This window comes from Gossypium hirsutum, chromosome D12 (assembly GCF_007990345.1).
Source record: "Gossypium hirsutum isolate 1008001.06 chromosome D12, Gossypium_hirsutum_v2.1, whole genome shotgun sequence".
Classification (NCBI taxonomy): domain Eukaryota; kingdom Viridiplantae; phylum Streptophyta; class Magnoliopsida; order Malvales; family Malvaceae; genus Gossypium; species Gossypium hirsutum.
Window position 1 is genome coordinate 46,165,995 of NC_053448.1, and position 24,736 is coordinate 46,190,730.

At 35.3% G+C, this 24,736-nt stretch overlaps 1 protein-coding gene and 2 long non-coding RNA genes across 15 annotated transcripts; 2 read left to right on the plus strand and 1 right to left on the minus strand.

Annotated features, from left to right (window-relative positions):
- Positions 1-1,614: 1,614 nt before the first annotated feature.
- On the minus strand, positions 1,615-2,459 carry LOC121224151 (uncharacterized). Its single transcript, XR_005921698.1, has 2 exons — positions 2,204-2,459; positions 1,615-1,924 (listed from the first exon to the last, which is right to left on the minus strand). It is a non-coding gene; the product is annotated as an uncharacterized lncRNA (long non-coding RNA).
- Positions 2,460-14,930: 12,471 nt separating this feature from the next.
- LOC107946178 (uncharacterized) lies at positions 14,931-18,878 on the plus strand. Of its 13 annotated transcripts, XR_005921705.1 has the most exons (8): positions 15,012-15,778; positions 16,338-16,521; positions 16,730-16,769; positions 17,050-17,100; positions 17,316-17,425; positions 17,818-17,902; positions 18,444-18,567; positions 18,659-18,878. It is a non-coding gene; the product is annotated as an uncharacterized lncRNA (long non-coding RNA). The 13 variants fall into 13 exon arrangements; XR_005921703.1 differs by having other exon boundaries at positions 17,050-17,676; XR_001696861.2 differs by lacking the exon at positions 17,316-17,425.
- Positions 18,879-21,774: 2,896 nt separating this feature from the next.
- LOC107946177 (cytochrome P450 CYP72A219) lies at positions 21,775-24,524 on the plus strand. The gene is made up of 5 exons (XM_016880404.2): positions 21,775-22,152; positions 22,742-22,962; positions 23,077-23,321; positions 23,417-23,798; positions 23,896-24,524. The coding sequence occupies exons 1-5, from the start codon at positions 21,891-21,893 to the stop codon at positions 24,328-24,330; spliced, it is 1,545 nt and encodes a 514-aa protein (XP_016735893.2). The 5' UTR covers positions 21,775-21,890; the 3' UTR covers positions 24,331-24,524.
- The last annotated feature ends 212 nt before the right edge of the window (positions 24,525-24,736 follow it).

Here is a 24,736-nt window from a genome sequence, read left to right on the forward strand (position 1 = left end):
AGTCTTTGGTTAGGCTCGAAAGTGTTGTATTACTGCCTCATTATCTATTCGAAGTTGAATGCGTTCAACATTCAACATTAGACTTATTATTTTGTCTTATGACTGCGTAGGGCTAGGTGTCACTCCAAAAAAGTAGGCTACATTCTTAGGTTTCCAAAGCTGCCTTAATACCATAAAGCAATTAGTGATCCACTTTTTAATAATATCAGTGACCAAAAGATTATCAATCCGAACTTCACTATTATTTCCAAACTATCACCCTTGCAAAATATCAGGTGTGAAAAGGATGATCAATTGTTTCATTCTCCCTTGAACAAAGCACATAATGAGGGTTTATGTTTATATTGCTCTTACTTTGATCACATGTGTAGGATATTAGAGCACACCTTTTACAAAAAGACTATTATTTTAAAAGAAAGTTGAATCTTTAAAAGTGCACCCCAATTAAATCTATAGTAAGTGTAGCCTCCAATTTTTTCATCTCTTGTAGTAATAACTTTACATGCTTCCCGAATTAAGAATTGACTCCATAACTTGTGCTTCTAGATATACTTTTCCTTCTTTTTTAATATTGAAAAACTCTTAAAATTTAAATCTTACATCCAAGTTGTACTAACTTGATCTCTCATTGTGTCTACCTTCCACCTCTGAGCGTTCAAAACCTAAAAATCCCAAACTAAATTGCTAAACATATTTTGAGATTGATGTTGCTAGTAACAAGAATAAAAAATAGACACACGCTTGCCATCCTATATTTGAATGCCAATCCTTTGTATGCATATGTCACATCCCTTCGGGATGCTTTTCTATATCTATGAGTCCAAATTCCTTACTTGGACAATAAAAAAGTTTTAATTCGTAAAATACTTGGCTAGAAGCATAACTTGTGCCATTGATTGTGGTTCTGTCAGTACACTCAATGCTTGTTTGTGGAGAAGAGCATCATTCATGTATTATGTTACTTTAATTCCAACTCCACCTACTTCTTTAGGCATACATATCGATTCCAACTATACATATGTAGTTTATTATTTTCACTCTCACGTCTAAACTAGGATTGGTGAAGTATTTTATCAATTTGTCATGTTATCAATTTAGGGCTTTTACATAGGAAAAGATAAATATGAAAATAATTGATAGCATAGATTTAATTAGTTTTAACTTACCCCCTCGAGACAACTACTCGATCTGACTAAAGCGCTTAAAAAATATAAGAATAATTAGCAAACAGAAGATGAGTCAATGGAGCACAATTTAAGGTTGTTGCCTAAGTTGCCGCAACTTGATGCGAGCCTCATCCTCAGCATAGTTGAGGTAAAACTACAACTTGAATTTATTTTGGAACTCCACCTAAGTCCCAATGCTAGTGTCTCCATGTTTCTCATCTATGCGCCTACGACACCACCATAAAAGAGCAACATCGATAAAATACATAGCGACAATTTTTATCTTAGCAGTATCATCCTCAATGCCCACAACATAAAAGTATTGCTCCATTCTACGAAAAAGTTGTCTACATCATTGGTAGACTTGGTCTCCTACAACTCTTTCGGCTTAGGGGAATCAATCTTATACTTATATGTCACAGCTAGCACACAATTACCCATGATTGTTTTGCACAAAACAAGCTTTCTTTTGAGCTTGTCCATCTATTTTGTAATACCCCTTGTACAGCCCAATTTTACCGACTACCCAAACATAAAACCCATTACAAACCCACCTAAATCTACCCAAACCCAACCAAAACCAAACCAGCCCAAACCCAACAAGCCCAAACTAACCCAAGCCCAAACACTTAAGATATTTTTAGAAAAAAACCCTAGCCTTTGACCTAGGCGCAGCAGCCCTCTGCCCCCTAGCCTGGTGCCGCCGCATACGTCCCGTCACCACGCCCACTTGCCACCGACGCCCTCACCTACTCCACCTGCAAAAGAAAAGACACAATAGCAGTAGAAAATAGGGATTTTGGTTGTAAAAATGGCTATAAAAGGCCATTCAAAACAAATTGTAAGGGGTTCGGCTTTTGAAAAAAAATTGGAAGAAATAAAAAAAGTTTTTAGAAGGTGATTTACTGTGATTTTTCCGACTTCTTTTTTTCTTATTTTCGTTCTATTTTAGTTTTTCTACATTGTTTCTTTCTCTTTTCATTTTCATTTAATCAATATAACAAGATAATAAAATAAAATAAAGGGGAGAGTCTTACCTGATTTCGGCGGATGTGAGGAGGAAGAACGAAAGGTCTCTTCCGATTTTAGCCCTTGTCGCCGGGTTTTTCTGGTAGTTTTGACCCCAGATCTGGGCTCTATTCGAAAAAAAGAACAAAAGGGAGTATTTTGGTTTTCCGGCCACCGCGGACGGCGGCGCCGTCGCCGACGTCCAACGGCCGGTGCGGTGGCCGATGACCGGAGCCATAGCCGGCTAAGGGGAAGGTTGAGAGAGAACTTAAAGCTTTTTTTTCTTTTTTTTCTGAAACAAAAGGTAAATGATTTTTTTTTCTAAAACTGGGCTTTTATAGGCCCCCAAAACGACGTCGTTTTGGGGCGAGCCTATCGGCCAAAACGGCGCCGTTTAGCGCAACCCGCGGGCGACCCGACCCGTCCAACCAGGGTCCGCGTGTTTTAGCCTTCAAGGGGTTATTTGCGCTTCAGGCCCTTCCGCATTTTCGATCTGTTTTAATTTGGACCATTTGTTTTTTTCTCCTCCTTTAATTTGGACCACGGATTTGTCCCTTTTTTTTAATTTAGTCCTCAATTCGATTGGACACCTGAGGGAGGGACGCGTGGCCTAAAATCGGGTTTATTCTCTATTTGGCCCTCTCCTTTTTGAGCGTGTTGCAATCTAATCCTTTTTATTCTAAATTCGCCCAGTGTTTTCATTTTTATTTCGATTTAGTCCGTATTTTAGCACTTTTATTATTTTAGTTAATTATTTTAATGTTATTATTATTATTAGCGTTGTCATTATTAATATTATTATTACTATTATTATATTAATATAATTGCTTCTATATATACATTCATGTGTACATATTTAATTTACATGCATATATACGCCTTTTATTATTATTTTATAATTTATATACATGAATGTATTTATATTTGCATTTTAAAGTTTTTATGTATATACGTACTTACGTGTATCTTTTTTTTCATAAATATGCACATACGTATTTATATATACTCTTATATTTTAAAAAATCTATATTTTCGTATGTGATTTCTATAGTTTATAATTCATATGTACATACATATATTTTTCATATTCCCATAATTTTATGTATATACACATATATGTATCTTTTATATTTTTATAGTTTTATACATTTACTTTGTTTATTTCTTTATGTACATTTTCATTATTTGTTTTGAAAGAATGTTTTTAATTTTATTGCTTATATGCTTGCAATTGTGTACTATATTAGTTTGTCTTTGTATTTATTTTATTTTGTAGCCCTTGCTTGTATTATTTTACTCACATTATCATCATTGTTGTTACGTTACATCTTTTTACTCAGATTTGTCAAAAAATGAAAATTTCAAAATAAAAGCAATACTCGGTATTTGAGATCTTCGAGAGAATCGAGCCCTAACGTATTGGGTTCCGATTTTCTTTGTTGAATCAAAATAATCGAGATTACTCTTTTATAAAAAATACAAATAAAAAGCTCATTATCGGGAATTCAATATGTCGTGTCCTAACGCATTGGATGTGACACGTTGCTTTTTCGAGATGAGGATTTTCTTAAAAACAACCAAGGCAATGTTCAATGTTCGGAATGTTGAGAAATTGTGCCCTAACGTATTGGGTTGCGATTTCCTCATCTGACTCGAACAATTGAATATCCTTTTTTTTAATTTTTGTTGTAGGAGTTTTTTTTTTTAATATAAGCAACCTATTTTATACAAGTCATTTTAAGACAAAGGATCGTATTTTAAATTTTTAAATTTTCCAATTTTTGACATTAAGACATTGACTAATCAACTAGGTACCAATTTCTGGGCGTTACGAGGGTGCTAATCCTTCCTCGTACGTAATCGACTCCCGAACCCGTTTTTCTAGATTTCGTGGACCAAAATCGTTGTTTTAATAAAATTAAAACCGTTTATTAAAAACAACCACTTTTCGAGGTGATCCAATCACACCTCATTAAAAAGGATTGGTGGCGACTCCCGTTTTCGTTTCATTTTCCAAAACCCAAGTCGACCCCGTTTTTCATCCCAAAAATGGTGTCAACAGCTTGGCAACTCCACTGGGGACTTTAAATAAGAGAGTCAAGCCACGAGTTGATTATGTCTTGTCTTTTTGTCGAAAGTTGAAAATGTGATTTAAATATACGATTCTCCCATTGCATTTCAATTGTTTTGAGTTTTCATTATGTTTTATATTTTAAATTTTTTTGCCTTTCTGCATTGCATTGCATGACCGTTGGTCACACCTTTTTAAGTAGGAGTGAGAAGCTAGTCCTTCGTGAGGTTTTCACCTCCGTGCAGGATAGTGGATCACTTTCAGGATACATCCGTACCTATGTCTTCATGAGATTTTCATCTCCGTGCAGCCATAGAGAAATGTATTCCCCTGAACTGAACTCGGTCCGGATAAGCCTATAATGGGTGAGGATCGAGGAATCTGCTGGTTCGGGTACCCTTACTCTAGAACCAAACCTCATGTAGTGAACCTTAGGAGCCCACCCTAGGTAGAACTACTTCGAACCCCTAGTATTCACCCGAATAGGTGTTCTATTTATTCTTGCTTACTTTTGCTTTGTACTAACCTATTTTCTTTTTTTGATGATTGCATTGCATTTTTATCATAAAGAGGTGTTGATTCAGGTTTGGTCGTTAAATTGAGAGCTTGTCATAAGGAAATGGGTCTTTTGATAAAGTGGAAAATAATACGGTTGCCCGAATATGTTCCGAGAAAACACAACAAGAGAAAGATGATAGAGGACAACACAACTACTGCTCTGATGCTCGAGGATTCAAGATGACGAAGATTATTCAAGAACAGCTGAACTTTCTTAAAGAGGAGCCAACGAGCATCATGAGGATAAGCGAGCAACGAGTTGTGGCTTGGATCAAGCAAAAAGGAGATAAAAGAGATGTCCCTTTTGAAGAGTTCGTGAGATTCATCTTAACGCATGAATGAAGAAAAGGATCGTTGTCTTGGAATATAAGGGCAATGCCGTATATATATCCGCTTTATGTAAAGAGATTTGTTTTCTAGTAAGGTTGTCATAATAAGAATTGAACCAAGAATCAATGTCTCTTTTTGCATTCATTTCATGCATTTGCATTACATTGCATCATATGCATTAGATTTTCATAAAAAGACCCTAATTGAGTAAAAATTATTTCAGCTAATCTGGAAAAACCAACATTCTTGCGGTACCCGAATAGAAACTAAAGGAATGGACCAAAGGTTAGAGAGATTAGAGCGAATGCAGATACAGATGCAGGAGCAATTGACCGAATTTCAACAGGAGATGAGAGATCAGATGCTAGAATTACAGAGAACTATGATAAGCCGATTCAACCGATTGTTAGCTGGAGAGTTAGAAAAAAGGAAGGATCCGATAGACCACTCTGAGGTTGATAATGAGGATTTTGCTCCGACAAGTGTCCAGGTTCAGCCAGATGGGCACCCACAAGGGGCACCCTTTACCATAAGATCTCAACAATATCAGACTGGTACAACAGCACCTGTGAGTGGCTTGACGAGCCCAATATCCAATTTGAGGAACCATTTTCCTGTTGCTCGTGATGATCCAGTAAAAATGAAGCAGGTGAGGGCAGAGTACCTAGATACTATAAAGGCCCCAAGGAAGAAGGGGAATAGGGGGATAATACAAACAGATATAACAAGGGTCACTCAAAACCAATCATTGTGGGCATGCCAAAAACAGAAACCACCAGACATTGGAGTCCTTTAAAGCAAGAATTTGGAGTGAAACCAGGCACCGAGAAGCTACAGTTCACACCAATTTCGATGTCATATAAGGAGCTGTATCAAGGCTTGTTCGATGCATATGTTGTTGCTCCTCATTACTTAAAACCCATACAGTCTCCGTATCCCGAATGGTATGACACGAACGCACAATGCGACTACCATGCGAGAATTACGGGGCATTCTATAGAAAACTGCACGGCCTTTAAAAAGCTAGTCGAAAGGTTTATCAATATGGGCATTGTCAAATTTGAGGATTCACTCAGTACAGAAAACCCGCTACTCAATCATACGGATAATGAAGGGAATGCGATGAATGAAGAAATGTTGGGAAATGTTCACATCAGTGCTGAATACGAAGAAACAACTGGAGAAGAGATCTTGTTAGATGTTCGCCCTTATAAACTTGGAAGTGTTCTAAAGAAACCCCTATAGTATTTAGAGCTTACTCAGAGTAATATTCAAAACACACTTGTTGCTTTTAGCCTAGAGGCAACAAGAAGTCTTTTGTGAAATAGGCTCATGTCTGAACGTCATTATTTCAATGGAATGCATCTTTGCGATCTTTTGAACCAATATTCTTTCATTTCTTGAATGATTATTCTTTTATTCTTTCATCCAAATCATTCTTTCATTCATAATCATACTGTGCAGATAATTATTCTTAAATTCATACATTCTTTGTATATTCTCTTGTACCTACAATAGGTCCTTGAATATCAATGACATGAATGATACTGCTACAGACTCAGAATCTCATTTTGAGCGAGACATGTGTTTAGAGGGATCTCACGACTTTGAAGATGACACAGATTGTAGCCTATCTCCGGACTTGTTGAGGATGGTAGAACAAGAGGATAAACAGATCCTACCTCTCAAGGAATCATTAGAAATTATGAGTTTGATGAAGACTAGAATTGACCTGACCACAGAGACGAAGCAAGACCTTATTGAGTTACCTCTAGAGTTCAAAGATGTATTTGTATGATCATACCGGGGTATGCCTCGATTCTTATAATAAAACCTGCACAACAACACGATATCAGAAATTTACAGTGCGAACGATGCACTTCTTTGTCGGGGCAATGCCTCTCTCGTTGAGTCAGCATAGCTTTGCCCATTTGAAGTCGAGTTTCTATCCATTAGAGATGTTGTTGGATTTTATCCTGATTAAAGAGGAAGATCTAAATTTTTCTGTCGCAGTTGCGTACCAAAAGGGCTCTATGAAAGAAATCTGGTAACAAAGAAGGTTTCTCACATACAAGATGAAAGTGAGAGATCTTATGTGGAATATTTTAGAATAACATTGATTCTGGTCGAAAAGCATGACCAGGACTTGCCTAATCCCATGAGTTCAGACTAAAAAAAATCAAAAAATAAAAAAAAATCAAAGTCAAAATAGAAAAAAAGAGAAAAAGAAAAAAGAAGAAAAAGAAAAAGGAGAGGTCAAGGCGAAAACCCGCAAAGGGCACTTTGACCAAAGGTGGGTCTGAGTTGAAAACCCGAAAAAGGGCGACTCAAATTTTGAGCAAAATGGGGTATGGACAGCACCATTATCGAAGACTTCTAATGGGCGTTACTTCATTTTTAAGAGGCTACTTCATGAATCAAGGTCATCTTATACCGATACAAATTTTCAGAGAGGATGGTATTGGAAAATGCATTGAACTTAAATGATAGCACGATAACTGAGGTCTGAAATCAATTCAGAAGCAGACACCATGTTTTGTCACCAAATTACCTAGAGGTGAACAAGGACTGGCATGAGAAATTACTATTTGCCCTCATCGTTTGTCGAACATCTGTACTGGGGCAACACCTCTCTTTTTGGTTTACAGAATTGAGGTAGTTTTACCTATTAAAATCCCCTCATTGCTTGTTGGAGGGATCAGATCGCGATGTGATCAGTTGGCCCTAGGAAAAGGGATTAAAAGCTATTTATTAGAGTCGGATGTACCATAAATAAATAATATGAGCCCATAATAAATAGGCTCGTCTTAGAGAATTCCACGAGAGGGTTGGATGTTAAAAAAGATTCTTCCTTAACGAAAGGACTCTAGAAGGAAAAGAATGACAAGCCGGGGATGTCATTGTGTTATAAAGAAGACCATTTTCAGATTAGCACTGAACTTGAGTGAGATTGATAACCCTATAAACTCGGATCCAGTCAAGAAACACTTTGTTTAAAGAAGAAGAAGAGACCAAGGTAAAAATTCGCAAAAGGGCACTTAAAAAAAACTCTATTGGGGCAATGCCGTTCTCTTGGGCCTATCGCGATTTTGCCTATTGAAGACGAGATTCTTTATGAGTTTTTGGACCCAATCCCGATTGAGGAGGAATGTTCAAATTTATCCATCACGGTCAAATGAACCAAAAGCAAATGATGTGAGCTTAAAAAAAAGAGGGAGAAGAAGAAGAGAATTCCATGAGAGGACCTAGTATCGAAGAAGATCCTTCCCACACAAAAAGAACTTCATGCCAAGATGGGAAGAACCTTATGTGGAAGGCCTTATCTGGAAAAGCGTCAATCTTGATCAGAAAGGATAACGAGGACATGTCTAATCCAATGAGTTCAAAAAAAAAGAAAAAAAAGGGAGAGGCCAGGGTGAAAACCCGCAAATGACACCTTGAGACCAAAGGGGATTTGAGTTGAAAACCCGAAAAGGGCGGCTCAAACTTTTGATCATAATGGGACATTAAGTGATCAGAGCGACTCAAATTTTGGATCAAATTGGGGGATGAGGCGATCAGAGCAGCTCAAATTTTGATTAGATCGGGGCATATGGTGATCTTGCTATACCTGAATCAGTAGGAAATGGTAGGCGACATCTTGGGGCATCGACAAAGTCCTGTTGATCTCCTAAACACATGTCTTCAGAAAGTTTGTACAGAGAAATTCGAGCTGCGATATCTGGAGCACCCAACCTTCATATTATTTATATATTAAATTTGTTGTTCTTGGAATACTTTTTCTTTTCTAAGATATACATTCCCAATCAAATTTTTTATTATTATCATTCTTTACTATTTTTGATAATTTATTCATTTTGAGCTGTGCTCAGAACCATCTTTATTCTTATCCATTGTTATAACCCTTTTTGCAAGCATGTTGCATTGGAATAATGATTAATGGACAAATATTACTTTCACAAGGGAAGTTTTCATATTACTCTAGAAGTTTCTAAATAATATAGGAACCTGAAACAGGACTACTGTTTAGAAAACACCAAGTTTAAAGGGTGAAATATCTAAGAAAGAAAAGCCTAAATCAGACTATCCTTTCAAACTTTTTTGTCCAAACAAGGATTGAACAAAATGAGAAGATGTCATGTTGGTGACAAGGTTTCATTGATTACCGAATGATAAGAAGAGGTTCTTCGGAAAAGGAAATTTTGCAATTATGCATAAACTTTTGGTACGACGCCCTAGAAATGGTGTAAGTAGCCAAGGAAATTCAGATCCTGTACTCCTAATTTACAGTAGGAGGAGGATGGTTTTCAATTGTCCCAAATTACGATGGGCTTAACCTTAAAAATCACAATGAGTTGAACTTTGAAGAATACAGTGGGGGCAATCCGACCAAGTAAGAGATGAACATTACCAACCAGACAAGATATCATTCAGACGTGTTGGCAATAAGGACTTATTGAACAAGGGGTAATAACAACTCAAACATTGAAAGATCATTTTGCATTCATGCAAACGCATTTAGCCAGGGTATTTTGATTTATTTTTATCATAATCACTAGGCATAAATAGGTTCATATAGGTCATGTTCCCCAAAGAACAGATCAATGAGGATGGCAGGTCTTGCTTTCCTAAGTTGACAGAAGCAGATCGAAGTAACCATAGTTTGCAATTTAAAAGATTGAGGCCACAATGGCGAATCTTACTTTCTCAAGCGGTGCAGCAGAACAGATTGAAGCTACAACGGCGGATCTCACTTCCCTGACATTGCAATCAAAAGATTGAGGCCATAACGGTGAATCTTACTTTCCTAGCATTGCGGTGGAACAGATTGAAGCTACAATAGCGGATCTTACTTCCCTGACATTGCAATTAAGAAGATTGAAGCTACAACAGCGGATCTTACTTTCCTAGCGTTGCAGTGGAGCAGATTGAAGCTATAACAGCAAATCTTACTTCCCTGACATTGCAATTAAGAAGATTGAAGCTACAACAGCGGATCTTACTTTCCTAGCGTTGCAGTGGAATAGATTGAAGCTACAATAGCGGATCTTACTTCCCTGACATTGCAATTAAAAAGATTGAAGCTACAACAGCAGATCTTACTTTCCCAGCGTTGCAGTGGAACAGATTGAAGCTACAACAGCGGATCTTACTTCCCTGACATTGCAATTAAGAAGATTGAAGCTACAACAACGGATCTTACTTTCCTAGCGTTGCAGTGGAACAGATTGAAGCTACAACAGCGGATCTTACTTCCCTGACATTGCAATTAAAAGATTGAAGCTACAACAACGAATATTGTTTCCCCGGCAGTTAAAAAGATTGAAGCTACAACAGCGGATCTTACTTTCCTAGTGTTGCAGTGGAACAGATTGAAGCTACAACAGCGAATCTTGTTTCCCCGGCAGTTAAAAAGATTGAAGCTACAACAGCGGATCTTACTTCCCTGACATTGCAATTAAAAAGATTGAAGCTACAACAGCAGATCTTACCCCCTGACATTGCAGTGGAACAAAATAAAACCATGAATCTCGCCCTCTTGAATTTGCTGCGAAGAAGATTGAAGCTACAGGTCAGATTCCCCCTGAAGTGCAGTGGAGTAGATTGAAGCGACAAGACACAGTGGATTGGAATGAGACTAGTTGAAAAGAAAAGCATCAAATAAGAAAATACTCGGAGACCGGGCAAAATTGGTCTTTCTTAGTCTTTGCTCTGTTCTCGTTACACGACAACGAGTAAAGAGGGGCAGCTGTACAGCCCAATTTTGCCGACTACCCAAATATAAAACCCATTACAAACCCACCTAAATCTACCCAAACCCAACCAAAACCAAACCAGCCCAAACCCAACAAGCCCAAACTAACCCAAGCCCAAACACTTAAGATATTTTTAGAAAAAAACCCTAGCCTTTGACCTAGGCGCAGCAGCCTTCTGCCCCCTAGCCTGGTGCCGCCGCATACGTCCCGTCACCACGCCTACTTGCCACCGACGCCCTCACCTACTCCACCTGCAAAAGAAAAGACACAATAGCAGTAGAAAATAGGGATTTTGGTTGTAAAAATGGCTATAAAAGGCCATTCAAAACAAATTTTAAGGGGTTCGGCTTTTGAAAAAAAATTGGAAGAAATAAAAAAAGTTTTTAGAAGGTGATTTACTGTGATTTTTCCGACTTCTTTTTTTCTTATTTTCGTTCTATTTCAGTTTTTCTACATTGTTTCTTTCTCTTTTCATTTTCATTTAATCAATATAACAAGATAATAAAATAAAATAAAGGGGAGAGTCTTACCTGATTTCGGCGGATGTGAGGAGGAAGAACGAAAGGTCTCTTCCGATTTTAGCCCTTGTCGCCGGGTTTTTCTGGTAGTTTTGACCCCAGATCTGGGCTCTATTCGAAAAAAGGAACAAAAGGAGTATTTTGGTTTTCCGGCCACCGCGGACGGCGGCGCCGTCGCCGACGTCCAACGGGCGGTGCGGTGGCCGATGACCGGAGCCATAGCCGGCTAAGGGGAAGGTTGAGAGAGAACTTAAAGCTTTTTTTTCTTTTTTTTCTGAAACAAAAGGCAAATGTTTTTTTTTCTAAAACTAGGCTTTTATAGGCCCCCAAAACGACGTCGTTTTGGGGCGAGCCTATCGGCCAAAACGGCGCCGTTTAGCGCGACCCGCGGGCGACCCGACCCGTCCAACCAGGGTCCGCGTGTTTTAGCCTTCAAGGGGTTATTTGCGCTTCAGGCCCTTCCGTATTTTTGATCTGTTTCAATTTGGACCATTTGTTTTTTTCTCCTCCTTTAATTTGGACCACGGATTTGTCCCCTTTTTTTTTAATTTAGTCCTCAATTCGATTGGACACCTGAGGGAGGGACGCGTGGCCTAAAATCAGGTTTATTACCTATTTGGCCCTCCCCTTTTTGAGCGTGTTGCAATCTAATCCTTTTTTATTCTAAATTCGCCCAGTGTTTTCATTTTTATTTCGATTTAGTCCGTATTTTAGCACTTTTATTATTTTAGTTAATTATTTTAATGTTATTATTATTATTAGCGTTGTCATTATTAATATTATTACTATTATTATATTAATATAATTGCTTCTATATATACATTCATGTGTACATATTTAATTTACATGCATATATACGCCTTTTATTATTATTTTATAATTTATATACATGAATATATTTATATTTGCATTTTAAAGTTTTTATGTATATACGTACTTACGTGTATCTTTTTTTTTCATAAATATGCACATACGTATTTATATATACTCTTATATTTTAAAAAATCTATATTTTCGTATGTGATTTCTATAGTTTATAATTCATATGTACATACATATATTTTTCATATTCCCATAATTTTATGTATATACACATATATGTATCTTTTATATTTTTATAGTTTTATACATTTACTTTGTTTATTTCTTTATGTACATTTTCATTATTTGTTTTGAAAGAATGTTTTTAATTTTATTGCTTATATGCTTGCAATTGTGTACTATATTAGTTTGTCTTTGTATTTATTTTATTTTGTAGCCCTTGCTTGTATTATTTTACTCACATTATCATCATTGTTGTTACGTTACATCTTTTTACTCAGATTTGTCAAAAAATGAAAATTTCAAAATAAAAGCAATACTCGGTATTTGAGATCTTCGAGAGAATCGAGCCCTAACGTATTGGGTTCCGATTTTCTTTGTTGAATCAAAATAATCAAAATTACTCTTTTATAAAAAAATACAAATAAAAAGCTCATTATCGGGAATTCAATATGTCGTGTCCTAACGCATTGGATGTGACACGTTGCTTTTTCGAGATGAGGATTTTCTTAAAAACAACCAAGGCAATGTTCAATGTTCGGAATGTTGAGAAATTGTGCCCTAACGTATTGGGTTGCGATTTCCTCATCTGACTCGAACAATTGAATATCCTTTTTTTTTTAATTTTTGTTGTAGGAGTTTTTTTTTAATATAAGCAACCTATTTTATACAAGTCATTTTAAGACAAAGGATCGTATTTTAAATTTTTAAATTTTCCAATTTTTGACATTAAGACATTGACTAATCAACTAGGTACCAATTTCTGGGCGTTACGAGGGTGCTAATCCTTCCTCGTACGTAATCGACTCCCGAACCCGTTTTTCTAGATTTCGTGGACCAAAATCGTTGTTTTAATAAAATTAAAACCGTTTATTAAAAACAACCACTTTTCGAGGTGATCCAATCACACCTCATTAAAAAGGATTGGTGGCGACTCCCGTTTTCGTTTCATTTTCCAAAACCCAAGTCGACCCCGTTTTTCATCCCAAAAATGGTGTCAACACCCCACACTCGATCCGAGTAAGAGATGCTACATTTAAACACTAAATTCATCACTTAAACATATTCTTTTTTCATTATAATCGAGGTAATTTATAGTACAAAACATTATCATTTACACATAATTCACAATTTTTTTAAGTACATGCCAAACTAAAATCCAATGTGTGTGTATATATATATATACCAAAGGCTTGAACTTGAAGCTTGAGGAGTGATGTGATCCGAACTGAAGTAACAATCCTCAAGTCTTTTCAAGACTTATCTATCACCTATGCATTTAAAGCAAACACATTAAGCTATGTGAATAGCAAACACAGTAAGTACTCAACTGAATTCAATCTTACCATATATATGTACAATTTAAATAAAATTTTAGTAGCATTTATTCACACAGTTTTTTTTCACTAATATCCTTAAACTTTTAATTCATTTTCCAAAACATAAAATCATTCAATCTTACCATTTATATATGTACAATTTAAATAAAAATTTAATAACATATACTCACACAGTTTTTAATAACATGTCTTGAGACATCTTTCCATGTTTTCTAATTTTAGAGTTGAAATTTGAAGTCTTGAGACAATGAAACTATGTCTGGAGACCTTGATCCTTGTCTCAATACAACGAATCGTGTCTCAAGACCTTGATCCTTGTCTCAATACAACGAATCGTGTCTCAAGACCTTGGATCGAATTTGATTGATTTTAGATTCGATGTTTTATGTCTAGAGAAAATATCATGACGTCTCGAGACTTAGTGGCTCAGATCTTGAAACAGGCATGCTATGTCTTAAGACTTTGACCCATAAATGCATGAATCACTTAAATTTGTTCTTGAAGTCTCGAAACATGTTCTTGATGTCTCGACACACATGCCCAAAAATGGAGAGATTAAGCAATGCAAGTCATGAAAATGCGTTTCTAAAAGGACCTAAATATGTTCAACATGCAACCAAACTAATTCAAACATATTTTATGTACTAAAACAAGTCTTAAATATACAAGGACATAATTTTTAATAACACGATATATCAAAGATTCATTAGTCAAGTATAATGTAAGCCATAAACCGTACATTTAACAAGTAAATTTGCATCCAAAAAATCCAAATTAAAGATAACCAATAGTACCAAAATATATTAGAATATCCCAAATATGCTTAATATACCAAATCCATGCAAAAACATACTCAAGAAGTAAGAGTTCACCTAGAGACCTACGTACATTCGGTACATGCCCAATGCAATGTTCAAAAGAAATGAATTACAAGAGATAGCAAGTGTAGCTATAACTCAAGAGCTCCAATGCAATAAATGATTGAATCACTACTCGAACATGCTTCTAAAATTTGTGCATGGAGCAAACAATCTGCATGTTGAGCTATTAAAGTTCAATCACTATAGCAAAACAAATTTTTAGCGGCGTTTTTAGTGGCATTTGGATTAAAAACACCGCAAAAAGTAAAGTATTAGTGGCATTTTTGCATAATCGCCACAAAAGATACAGCAATAGCGACGTTTTTTCATAACAGCGCAAAAGGGCTAAAAGTAAAGTGCCGTTGCTCCAACAAAAGCCGCAAATTTTTTCTTTACGCGCCGTTTTGATAGCATTCAACTTTGGTTCTTTTTTCTCAGAACCGGTATCAGCAAACCTCCACAAAAACCTAAAAGGTAAAGTGCTCTGTTTCCTTTATCCTCTCTTTCCCATCAGCCGCCGCAAGCTTTCCATCCTCACGGTGGTCCGCTCCTTCATCTGTAAACCTCCTACCGCCTCCCCTTGCTCGTCATTGCAAAACCTCACTCACTTACGTTGGCTCGTCCGTACCCCCGGCCACTATCTACCTCCACTTTAACGTCGTTCTCTGTTCTACATTTTGTTTACTTCTCTCTTTCCCTCTTCCTTCCGTCATCTTCGTTGCTCGTTCTTCCGTCTTTGCTTCTTTTTACTCCCTTCACTGGACTCTCTCTCGTTTTATTTTATATTTGTTTATCTTTTATTCGTTTTCGGTACTAATTTACTTTTTTTTTTCAGAAGTTTGCTTCGAACTTGAGCAAAGTATTTATTCCTATGTTTCCGAAACTAGTTTTCTTAAAAAAAAATTCTAATTGTTTAAATTTTTTATGTTTATATTTTAGCTTTATATTTTAATTATTATTTTTGAGTTTTAGAAAATGAAAATATTAGAAAAATGGCAAAACGCTTTGGCTGGATCTTCTCGTTGCGGTGCCTATACGAAGGGATCAACAACTTCAGACACCAGAAAAAAGTAACAAATGCTCTCACTCTTTTCCTTTTTCATTTCGACGGGACTAACGCTAAATTACAGGTACTTTCTCTCTCTCCATTGATTTGAAGTTAACCGATTTGAACTTTGATGTCTTATTTTTCCTCCAATTTCTGCTTTTTCGTCTCAGAAGATTCTCTTTTCTAGGGTTTTTATTTCCAACTGGATGAAAAATTCAAGTCAGGAGTTATTATTTTATATTTTTTCCTTTCCTAAGTTTCCATATATTTCAATTTTCAACTCTTAGATCTTAGGATGTTCAACTTCACCCTTGATTCTTGATACTGTAAACTTTGAAAAATTATTGTAGCTTTGAAAAATTTAGTTTTAATCTATGTTACACGGACTGGAGGATGAGTTTCACGAGAATACTATAATTTTCCTAAGCCTTTTTATATATTTGGAAGATCATGACCTGCACTTATCTACGAATTATATGGCACACTGGCCAATTATGAGTTTATTTTTCCTACGCTCAATAAATCCTTTTTTTCCGGTACATATTTGAACTAAAAGAGTTCGTGGTTTATTTACTGCTTCATAGCTAGTAATGTATTTATTACCTCCAGGATTTGACACGAATTTTTGTCTCTAAATTCAGGATTTTATTGTTGGAACTGAAGTTTTAAGGTGATGGCGAGGATCAAACCACAAGCTCTGCTACAACAGAGCAAAGGGAAGAAAGGGACAGCTCGAATAAGTCTTACAACAATTATAATGTTGATTTTGATTGTCGTTTTGATTCTGTTTTTTGTGTATGCCACCTACAGACACTGGACTCAAAGGTTTGTTGCAATTCGGCTGTTGGCCATGGGATTTAGTGCTGCAATGCTTTTAAACTTGATTATGTGCATGCTTTGTTTATTCATGTAATTTACTGTATGACTGGCAAATTGCAGAGCAGTGCATTTAAAAATAAAACTGCTTGTGGAGAATAAATTATGGTTTATATTTAGTAGTCAGTGGAATTTGACTCAATTTTCTTGTCTTTAGGTCAAGAATTCATATTGAAAACAGGGAATCATTTATTGAGGTACACTCTTTAAGAACCTTATTTATTCTAAATGGTTTTCTTGATCCTCATGGTCTCATATTTGTTTTAAGTCTTTGTTTCATCAATTACAGTAGAACTCTTTACTCAGTGCCCTGTATCAACGTATCATCCTTTCAGGATTTTTGAAGGCAATTTTTCTCTGTTCTTTTGTGAATGTATCCTAGTTTATGAGGCTTTCTATGATGAGGCATTTTGCCTGTTTGTTATTTTTGTGTCTAACTTTATATCCTCTCTAATGATTGTGGCCTGTATTTGGTAGGGTGACAACTCTTTCATGGATTCAAAGAAATCTGATCTTCCAGGATATGCTGTAGGATCCTTACTTGCTAAGCTCTTTCCTAATTAATATTTGGTGCCTGTGCGAATAATGTCTACTTTCTTGTAAAACTGGCCTGCAACGTGCTGTGCCTAGTTCTGAGAAACAATATTGACCTACGTGATTAACTTACAATGTGTTTTTTTATACAATGCATATATATATATTTATCTATTTAACCAGCTTTCTGCGACTAATATTTTTTTCAGCTTGCACATGTGTCTTGTGAGCAGTTGAATTCATCAAAAGACATTACAGAAGAAATTCTTTTATCATATTCTTGGTTGCATCACCTATTAAGGAAACATATATTTCCTTAGTATGTCTCTCAATAAGGCATTTCTTTTATCTATTTAACCAGCTTTCTGCAAGTAAATTTTTCCTTCATCTTGCAGGCACGTGTCTTGTGAGTACATGAATTCATCTAAAGACATTACAAAAAAAATTCTTTTGTCATGTTCTCGGTAGCATCACCTATTAAGAAAACATTTCATTAGCATGTCTCTCAATAAAGCATCTTTTTTTGGTATTCCTTTGAGGTTTTTCAATTGTATCCTACAATCTTGACAGGTTGGCTTTTTGTGATGAATAAAATTTAGCTGAGTTGTTCATTTATTACTTTGTTTTACTTTTAGGCTTTTATATCGAAATCTTATTCAGAATGAGTTTTATCCACTGAATTAACTCTGTTTTACCCCTTCTTATGACTAGATTTAGATACTGCGAAAGGCTCTATAACAGTGGAGCTCTTCAAGGACAGTTCTCTTGCAGTTGTTGATCAATTCCTTGATTTATGGTAAGTACTGGAATCAGTAAAGTCTATGTGATCAATATTTGAATTGAAAAAAAATGATGTTGGTAGAGCTGAGCGGTTCATACTTGCTTGTGAAACAGTCAGCAATAGTTTTAAATTATTTTTCTAGATCAAATTTCAGTTTTATTTTCTAAATTGTTAGGCTCTAATCTTGTAGCATTGCCGTCTATTTGGGCATCATGGTGTTGTTTTTGTTGTTTGAGCGTTATGCACATGTCTATCTATCAAGAATGCATGGAATTTATCACTATAGTTTTAATTCTTAAGATTCATTCTCAGAGTTTGGTTTAAACTGGCAAATTTGTTTAATGGAATTGATGTAAGCTCCATCTAATTTAGATTTAGTACTAAATCATGTTTACAATTTTAACCCCAAGTGTTTTTAAAGCTAGTGGGACTCAAATAAAATTTGTATATCCATGAATTGCAAGAATATTCGGTAGAAAGGAAGCCTAGGGGGAATTCAGGGAAAGGATTTGTATTCAAATCCCAGTTTTTGATGATTATATTTTTCTTGATATAGGTGGTCAGATGTTGCTTGGAGCATGCAGCATCAGTGGCCAAGACATTCTTGATGTCCGATTGTGTGGTTGTGGAAATAAAGGAACCCGAGCCCGTGCCTGCTGGGAACCCCATGGATAATTCAGGTTTGCACTTCTGAATCTAACATGATTAGTAATGGAACACTTGTTCTTTATATTTTGCATGCTAATATGTCGGGTTGGTTGATTATGTCAGGATACGGCTACTAAAGCAGATGTTGAAGGGAAACCGAATAAGGTATCAAATCTCCATTGTAGCAACGATGAACCTGTTTAGAGTAGAATGCTTATTTTCGTTGTTGATTAATTATTGAAAAATCCTTAAGTTCCCAGTGATATATAAGATTTGTATTTTGCCGTTCAGTGTAAAAATTTTGAGCATCATTTTTCAGTGGAAGGAAGAAAGTTGGTATTTACTGTTTGCTGTTTTTGATTGGTAGAAAAATTTTCAACTGAATTTTATTTAAACTGTCGTAATAAATTGAATTTCAACACATTATTTATAATTCTTATAAATAAAACTAATTTCATGGGGAGCGTTATAGTTGATATTACTATACGAACAAAAGATTAACGTAAACGATGAATAAAAGTCACTGGAACTACAAATTATGAGGAACATCAAATGTGAAACATGAAAGAACAATAAAAGCAAAGAAGCAGCTGGATAGTGGTGGATATCCCACTTCAGACGGCAAAGAAGTTAGCGCCGCAAATTATTTTAGCGGTTGTTAAAAAACTTATTTTGCTGTAGTGAATGGTGCTAACAAAAGCTAAATACATGACATAAAATTAAGCAATAAAGCATGCTAACATATCGATAGTCATCAGTTAAACACGATTCATATAGTCATCACAACATCAACTAGTCTCTTTTACACAATCCCAATAGCATAATTCAAATCACTTAGCATCTTCAAATCATATTTTGCATTATTTCAACATTTCATATCTCATTTTCATATACTATAAATTACAACAATTTCATTTTATTTTCATCATTTCCATATCCATCTTGGTTAAAATATGTCCCTATTAACCAATTATGAATTAATTAAGGATGGATACACGGATTAATCCCCTAAAACTTCACAGAGATGCGCACAAGTGTCAAATGAGCATAAATGCACCAATGCATGTAAGAAAACGACTTTTCCTAACACTCCATGATGCACACAAGTGTCAAATATAAATGCCACAAGCGCCAATAGAATGCACACAAGTGCCAATCTTCCTCTATCACACACAAACCTTATAATATGCTAACTATACTTAAATCATTTCCAACATTGTTTAATAGGGCGTTTATTATTAAAACATACCATAGAAATACCAAGCATTATAGGTTGTTAACATATATATAATTAACTTCAATTATTACGACATTGCCATTGTACCAATACCAATTCAAAACGTTCTCATGCATCCACATAATTTATCTCAAGTACGTACATAACTCATACATTCAATATATCATAATCCAAGCACATTAACCGACAAATTATCAACATATCATCATTAATAAGTTCTAAGCTAGATTACTTAAATGAATCTATATTTATAAAATTGAATTTAAGATAACACAAACTTTGTTACAAATCAATAACAAAAAAAAGTAAGAATAATATAATCAAATCTCAAATTCAGTTTTAGTGAGATGCAATTCAATATAGCAAAATTATTTCACTTTCTTGGCAACTCAAGAGAACTCTAATATAATCCATTAAAAATCAAAATTTAACCTCACAAATAAGTTTAAGAACTCCTAAACACTTAAAAATCACTAGTAATTCAAGCTCTTACACTTTCTCTAGAACTCTTTAAACTCTCAACAATGGCACCTCTCAAGCACAAGCTCCAAACCCCAATCTAACTTGAAATCTAACCTTTCCATATGATTCTAAACTTAAATCTATGAATCTAGCTTGAAAACATCAAGAAATCCTCTATCTTGAAAAACACTCAATAATGAAAGAAAATGCAAGAAAAAAAAATCAGATTTCAAGGTTTAGAAATCATAAATTATGTACCTTGCTAAAAAAAACAAAGAACCATCAAGAAACCCAAAAGAAACCCTCACTTCTTTTCAAAACTAACGTTAGGTAGGAAGATCAAGAGAAAAAATGTTGAGATTCTTGATTAAGAAATCTTGTTTTTATAAAATAAGCTAATGAAAAATTAGATTACCAATATGAAGTCTTGAAAAAGTGCAACCGTGCAAATGCGTGGGAAAAACCCTTCCCAACAAACCAAATTTCAAAATAGATAAATATGGTATTATTGGCTTAAGATATTTACAACCTAAGGATCTCACATCCATCTGATCATAGTTCTTGGTTTTCACACATTAACCCCACTAATTTTACTAATCTTACAATTTATTTCATAGGCCTTAAATTCTAAATTCTAACTAATTATGCTGATTTTACAATTATGGTGCCTATTGTGTGCGAATTGTAACGCATACTAGAACCTAGGTTTTAATGCCAATGAACAAGAATTTTGCGACTCCAATTGTGGCTTCATCGGCAATATAAGCAGGTCAAAGCGAGGAATGTAATTGAGAAGGGGCTGAGATATTAAAAGAAAATTATTATGAAATAGGTCAATTTATTAATTGAGATATTCGTATAACTTCATGAGTTTGATTCAAGCTTTTCGAATATATTTTTATTTAATTTATTTCATATATGAAATCAAATTTGATATTAAAAAAAAAAATCTTAAAGGTTAAACAAGTTTGGATAAATTTTTTTTACTATATGAACTTCACACTTTAATGCATAAACACCTTTAAAAATTTTCCTAACTTTTAAATATTATCATTGTTGTTGCAAATGTAAAGAATTATAGTCTCCACGTCCAAAAAATTCTAATTAAAATAACTAAAATACACCTAAAATTATTTAATGTTACAAAAGAAAACAAAAGATTATGCATGGTTAAGGAAAGTAGATCGTGTTAATATATATGAGTAAAATTTAAGAGGGGCCAAATATAAAATTACCCCATTCTTTAAAAAAATATGGTATTTAAACAGGTTTAAAAAGATTAGACAAACATAAAAATATTCTTTATTTTGGAATAGGATGCTAAAAATTAAGGAAGAAGAACCCTAAGGAAATGATGTTTGAGTAAAACTCCATAACGTGTAATGTAAGAATCTTGAATTAAGTTAAAGAAGAGAATATTGTCATTTCATTTACTTCAAATTTGGAAGTTTAATGCAATGATTGATTAATAAACCGACAAGACGAGAACTTCTTGCTATTGTAAAATGATGAACGTAGCTTTCACGAAGTTGTGGGACACAAAAAATAATTATTTTATTATCCACCTTGCTTCATCAAAAGCTTTTAAAATCCTCCATACTCCTTGCTATTTTCCCCAAACAAAGCTTTGAGAAATCCTCCGTATCGTAGTTGAAGATGGCGGTTTTGATGTCAGTGGTTTATGGTGTGGCAATCGCCTGGACTCTCAAACTATTGTATGCCATTTGGTGGAAACCTAAAGCGATAGAGAAGAAGCTAAGGAAACAGGGCATCCATGGCTACCCCTACAAGTTGATTTACGGGAACACCACGGAGATGATGGAGTTAGCTAAGGAAAAAGGGTCGGAACCTGTGGAGCAGCCGCACGACATCGTACCTCGTATCAATCCTTTGCTTCATGATCTCGCCACTACTCACAGTATGTCATGTCGTTTACTGATATCAGTCGTTTTTTTCTTTTTTATGTTGACAACCACATTGAAAAAAAAAATCATATAGATAATTGCAATCGAATCCAGAAAAACCTAGAAATCTATCATGGTTGTGACTTTTGCCATATATATTATATGGGATATTCAGTCGTATGTGGACAGCCGAAAGTGACAAACAGAGATAATAGCAGTTTCATATCGATATATTCTAGGCTGAATCAGCATAGAAATGAAGTTCTTCTCATACTAAAAGACAAGTTCATTACATCACCCTTTGTTTAATATTCTGGTTTGACGTTTAGGTATCTAACGTTCTGGATTTGTTAAACAAATAAAAATAAAACATGTAGAGTTAACCACCAGGTAAGGGTATTGGGCTCTTGCTTGTACTTTAGGACGAACACAACACAAATTCTATGATCTCAGTTGAGACTGTCCAGTCCACTGTGTGCTTGCATCAGCGTTCAATATTTCTTAGAACATTTTAAATGCATTGCATGCGGGTCTGACGTTGGAATCCCTTAAAAGTAAAAACTTCACATCATATTACTTTAAATGTGTTAACCATGCATGCAGAAAAATCGTTCGTTGTTTGGTATGGAACAACTCCTCGAGTGGCAATCATGGAGCCAAATTTGATAAAAGAGGTTCTGAACAACAAAACTGGTGATTTCCCAAAGCCAGAAATAAATTCATTCACTCAGCTGTTCGTGACTGGTCTTGCCAGCTACAATGGAGATAAATGGGCCAAACACAGGAAAATCGTTAATCCTGCCTTCCATGTAGAGAAGTTGAAGGTTATTATTTGCTTTTATAGCTTTATATTATTTTATACTTGCTTTCTTTGTTTAGCATGTTTTAATTCCAGTAATATATATTGGAGACTTATTTGAGGCTATTTGGGTGGCTAGCATATGTTGCCTGCATTTGTTGTCTGTACGGACGAAATGATTTCCAAATGGAGAAAGTTGGTGAACTTCATGGGGTCAAGCGAAGTGGATATGTCGGTTGAATTTCAAAACTTAACCGGGGATGTTATATCCAGAGCAGCTTTTGGCAGCAATTTTGAAGAAGGGAGGTTGATATTCCTTCTGCAAAAAGAACAAGAGCGGCTGTTTTTACAGTCCCAGATGAACATCAATTTCCCATTGTTAAGGTGCACCTTTTACCCCACATATGCAATTTGCTAACTCATTCATTATTTTTAAACATCGTTAAAATGGGTATCAATTTTCATTGCTTCTCCGTTAGGTTTCTTCCAACCAAAGTAAACAAGAGAATGAAGCACATAAACAGAGAAGTGGGATTCTTATTGACTAGAATAATAGAAAAAAGAGAGAAATTTATAAGAGCAGGAGATCACAAGGACGATTTGCTGGGCTTGCTCCTCAAGTCTAATCTCAATGAAGTGGAAGTAAACAAGAATTCGGATGGAGGGATGAGCATGGCAGATGTGATTGAAGAGTGCAAGTTGTTTTACTTCGCTGGTCAGGAAACTACAACCAATTTGTTGACTTGGACCATGATTGTGTTGAGCATGCATAATGAGTGGCAGGAGAGAGCAAGGGAAGAGGTGCTTCAAGTTTTTGGGAACAATAAACCCGATTATGATGACTTGAATCGCTTGAAGATAGTAAGTTTGATTAATATATATCTATTCTTTGAGCATGTATAGTCTTTCTTGCTTAATTTTGATGATTTAAGATTGATATTTGTTTAAACGTTGCTAGGTAAACATGATACTGCTAGAAGTAATGAGACTATATCCGTCAACGTCCCTGATTCGATGCACGAAGAAAGAGACGAAGCTGGGAGATATGAGTCTTCCAGCAGGGGTGCAACTGTTCATGCCATTGCACATTGTGCATAGAGATAAAGAACAATGGGGAGAAGACGTGATGGAGTTCAAGCCAGAGAGATTTTCAGAAGGGATGTTTAAGGCAACGAAGGATAAAGTATCCTACTTCCCTTTCGGATGGGGCCCTAGAATATGCGTTGGACAAAACTTTGCGATGCTTGAATCCAAATTGGCCATCGCCAAAATCTTGCAGAACTTTTCATTTCAACTATCTCCAACTTATACTCACGCCCCACATGCTGCTGTCACACTTCAACCTCGTTATGGTGCTCAAGTCATATTACATAAACTAGGAGAATGTGCGTGAGGCATGCTTGCTTTTCTATTCTCTCTATCTGAAACTACAGCTGCATGCAACAATCTCATGTGAAAAAGCTCAAGCTTTTATGATTTTATACATATATAATTTTTAGTTTTTCTCTAGCTACTTGTAAAACATTAAAAAAAAAAAAAATCGAGGTTCGCCTTAATTTGGTCAAAACTTAAAACTACTTATCTATCCAATTCTGTACTCTTTGATTGCTCGGATTTAAAAAAAAAAAAACTCGTTTCTAATACTTAAACATGGAATATTTTTTTTTAGTCTTGAATGGAATTAGAAGAACTAATGTTGCAGGTCTATTTTTTTTTTTACTTGTATCATTCTGAAGATAACAACCAAATTAGTATCCTCATTAACTGAAGCCAACCAAAGACAAATAGTATGGGGAATG

Bases quoted from the DNA above. Each gene is read 5' to 3' on its own strand.
- LOC107946177 (XM_016880404.2), top strand. From the start codon at position 21,891: ATGGCGGTTTTGATGTCAGTGGTTTATGGTGTGGCAATCGCCTGGACT. The intron at 23,322-23,416 runs GTGCACCTTTTA...CTTCTCCGTTAG, and splicing joins ATCAATTTCCCATTGTTAAG to GTTTCTTCCAACCAAAGTAA. The intron at 23,799-23,895 runs GTAAGTTTGATT...AAACGTTGCTAG, and splicing joins ACTTGAATCGCTTGAAGATA to GTAAACATGATACTGCTAGA.